A 3,569-nucleotide genomic window follows, 5' to 3' on the forward strand; every position below is an offset into this window, starting at 1 on the left:
AACTAAATACAGCATAAATAATGGTTACACGTACTCTGACGTAGGGACGGATTCAAAACCGCAATAAATTAAACCCATTGTGACAATGTGATGACAAAATAGCTTCCAAACTAATCTGGAATGCTTTGATGGTAGTGACTTATTGATCGATAAAGTAAACAATCTTAAGTAGAACACGAAAGAGCACAAAGCAACTAACCTATAACAACAAAATACATATGCTACAGTCGTTTCAGTCAAGGTACAGAACAGTGTGCTTGTTAATACTTCCTTAATGAGGAGCTATAATTCTAAGTTGGCTGAGCTTGTCCTTCCTTTAGGGTCCATCCACTGATATAAAAAGAGATGTGAACTTTAATCTAAATTATTTGGTCCCAATGGTAGTAGATGGTCCCTAAAGAAGCGAAGATCCCCTAATAACAACAGAAGAAGTTGTGCTCTCTTCTACAAAAATAGCAACTGACTATTCCAAAAGTCAAGACACGAATTTGGCATGACATGGCCAGATCCATAATCATTACTGGTCGATTAATAAAATCGTTATTCGCCAATAACAAAATTTAAAATGCACAAATTTCATTAAAATTTGAGTAGCACAGAGAACCGTTCGCTTTGTCATCTTCGGTATCTTTTTGGGGGGGTGTGACAACGCGATCAATCCTTTGACAAAAAAATAACGACTTTAAGAGAGAAACAAAATACATCATTGACTAATAATTTCCTATTATTTTTCTTCATAAAAATAGTCACAAAAATTTTCTAATAAATACTTGCGGGCGATCAACGCCTCATTCGCAAACTCGCGACAAGCGCGACAACATGGAAACACAAAAGAAGAAAAATTACCTAATAATGTATTAAAAAGGGTTGACTTCGGATCGACGGCCACCGCTGATCTTGGTCGGGCCGAGGACGCCGTCGGCGACGCGTTGCGCTGAGAGATGACTGCCGCTACGTCAGAGCGTTCGAACCGGGGAGGCCACGTCCGAACAAACACGACGGGGCACGCGAGGCGGCGCCGCTGGTAACTAGGGCGTTGGATGGACTTGAGAGGAGTGTGAGGTCACCGCCAGAGGCTCCAGGACGAGGACGCCGACGAGGAGACGAGGCCGAGCACGGCGACCACGACGGGCAGGAGGTGCTGCCATCTGGCGGACAACGGCCGCGCGGCGGGTGACGCGAAGTCGTTGCAGAGTGCCGAGTCCGGAGGGTAGGCCGTGCAGTGGCTCTGTGAGCAAGACACGAGGGGGTCCATCAGTGATAGCCGTCGTTAAGTTATGAGTAAGCTTCTCCCTGCATTTTCTCATCGTCAGACACTCACCTGGACCAGCGACGAGGCCATCCTGTCCATGAAGCTGTGCGCGAAACGAGCCGTCTCCTCGCCGCACTTGTCCTCCACAACCGACTGCGAGCAGCGGAGGTAGTCTTGGAAAGAGCTGAAACAAACAAAACACGAATTAGTTAATTTTTTCCACTGACACTATTTCACGCTTCAGCAGCGTCTCATCGCAATAAATAATAAAAATCTGCAGTCCTCACCAGCAGAGTGTCCGCAGGTCATCCTCGTGCTCCTGCCGCTCGAGGTCCTCCTCGGTGGCCGTGTGGTTGTGGTGGTGCCGGTAGTGGTGCTGGTGGTTGTGGTGGTGCTGCGAGTGGCGCGCCGTCCGCAGCTTGGTCTTCTGCTCCATCCGGGCCATGCGGTCCTGGTACTTGTCGGAGCACACCTCGTGGTCGCTGCGCACCTCGCTCATGCAGGGCGCGTGCCGCAAGAATTCTGCGGAAAACAAACGTCACAGTTACAATTGAGATTTTGTTTTCAATGATAATATTGAAATACACGAACGAGTCTTTGCCATAACGTCACAAGAGTTTGATAAGCCATTATGATGCCTTCTTAGATACACGCGAATATCACGAAAAGGAAACAAAACTTGACAGATTTGGAAGGGGGTGTGGGGTGGAGGGGCTAACATGAGGTGAGCCGAGCCGGGCCAACGTTACACACAGCAGGGACTCTCGTGGGCGCGATGCTACACACACATAGTACTTCCTGGAGGGGGAGAAGAAGGCCACCGAAAAAAAAAAAACACAACGACAACACAAAAAACACGCAAGCAACGCATTAGATGTGTGCCGGCGCCGTGTGTGTGCGGGGTGGGCGTGATGGGGAAGAGAGACGGAAGATGGAGTCGAGCAGGGGAGTCCCGGGCGGCGCGGGGGAGTGCAGGAGCGACGAGGAGTGTGTGTGGGAGGGCAGAGAGAGAGAAGAGAGAGAGAGGAGAGAGAGAGAGGAGAGAGAGAGAGAGAGAGAGAGAGAGAGAGAGAGAGAGAGGGGCCTGAGGCAGCGAGAGGACTTTCTCATCTCATCGCAGCAGCACCTCGCCTCGCCGCCCGCGGGAGAGCGCCCGACAGGTAGGCCGCGCCGGCGCGCACGCGTGTGGGGCGCTATGCCTAGCCCCGCGGCGCTCTGCTCCCCCGCCCCGCCGAGCCCTCCGGCGAGCGCTCCGCCTCCAAAGAGGTCCCTACTCACCTTCTCGGTACTCGCCGTCCTGGCACAGGTCGTGGATGACCTCGCTCGTGCCGTGGTACAGCTGGTGGAAGTGGGCCCGCTGCTGCTGGTTCATGCACAGCCGGGTGAAGCGGTCGATGCACAGCACGCCCTCGGTCAGTTTCCTGCAACAGGCGAGCGACGAACAAAACCTTTGATTAATTGGGTATGACGTTACGTGATACGACTGTTCTTTCTCTCGTCCGAGACATTTGACCGGGATAAGTTTTGCGTCCTGAGGAGTCCTTATTGCCGGTTGAGGCCAGTCACCAGTCCGCGAGGAAGAAGGTTGGAGCCAACCCCGCACTGAGACAACGCACAGCACAGCCCGAGGCAGAGCGCCGCGTAGCGCTGCCCGCACGACCCCTCCCCTCCCCACCCCGTCTCCGCCAGACCGTTTTCGATTCCGACGTCATGCTCGCTTCAGCATCGCGGCAAACTTACGCCGCCGCTCCGCGATGACGTCGAGCGAAACCCCCGCGCCGCGCCGGGCCCACCTTCGTCACGGCGGAGCTCGTGGAGGAAGCAGCACCAAAAGGACAAAAGGGGAGACGTCGTGTCGTGAGGGGGAGAGCGAAGGCGGAGGGCCGGCCCGCCCGCGCCGCGTCGTGTTGTACGCACCGCTCCCTCATTGACCGGCGCGCGGCTCGTGGCCCACGCCCCCTGCCTCCCCCGCGCTGTCAGCCCGCCGCTAAATGAACTATAGCGGCAGAAGCCGCCGCGGCTCCTCCCTCTGCAGTGTGCGGGGGCGGGCTCGTGCGCGGGGCGTGCGCACGGCCGGTGGGCGTTAAACGCGCCGCTCGCTCGTTGCTAGGCGGCCCCCGCGCGGCCCTTGTGACCCCCCGTGTGACCCCTCCGGAGGGTATGGAGAGAACCACCTGCCTGTCCGCGGGGGTGGGCCATCGCGGGGAGCCCCCGCCGTGTGGAGCGCCACGCCAACTCCCCGCCGCGTGTAGTGTGAGGTGTGGTGGTGGTGGTGGTGGTGGTGGTGGTGGTGGTGGTGGTGGTGGTGGTGGTGGTG

The 3,569-nt window shown here is 55.8% G+C and overlaps 1 protein-coding gene across 1 annotated transcript in view; it reads right to left on the reverse strand.

Moving 5' to 3' along the window:
* Window positions 1–853: 853 nt before the first annotated feature.
* The window catches only part of LOC113207069 (uncharacterized), a 140,645-nt gene continuing 137,929 nt past the window's right edge, over window positions 854–3,569 (reverse strand). Inside the window, exons 3-6 of the mRNA XM_052265896.1 lie at window positions 2,531–2,673; window positions 1,540–1,774; window positions 1,322–1,436; window positions 854–1,228 (exon numbers count right to left, since the gene is read on the reverse strand). Of these exons, the coding sequence (XP_052121856.1) occupies window positions 1,064–1,228; window positions 1,322–1,436; window positions 1,540–1,774; window positions 2,531–2,673 (658 nt within the window). The 3' untranslated portion in view covers window positions 854–1,063. The remainder of the gene's footprint in view (window positions 1,229–1,321; window positions 1,437–1,539; window positions 1,775–2,530; window positions 2,674–3,569) is intronic.

The sequence above is a fragment of the Frankliniella occidentalis genome, unplaced genomic scaffold (genome assembly GCF_000697945.3).
Source record: "Frankliniella occidentalis isolate FOCC.00 unplaced genomic scaffold, Focc_3.1 Scaffold32, whole genome shotgun sequence".
Taxonomy (NCBI): Eukaryota; Metazoa; Arthropoda; class Insecta; order Thysanoptera; family Thripidae; genus Frankliniella; species Frankliniella occidentalis.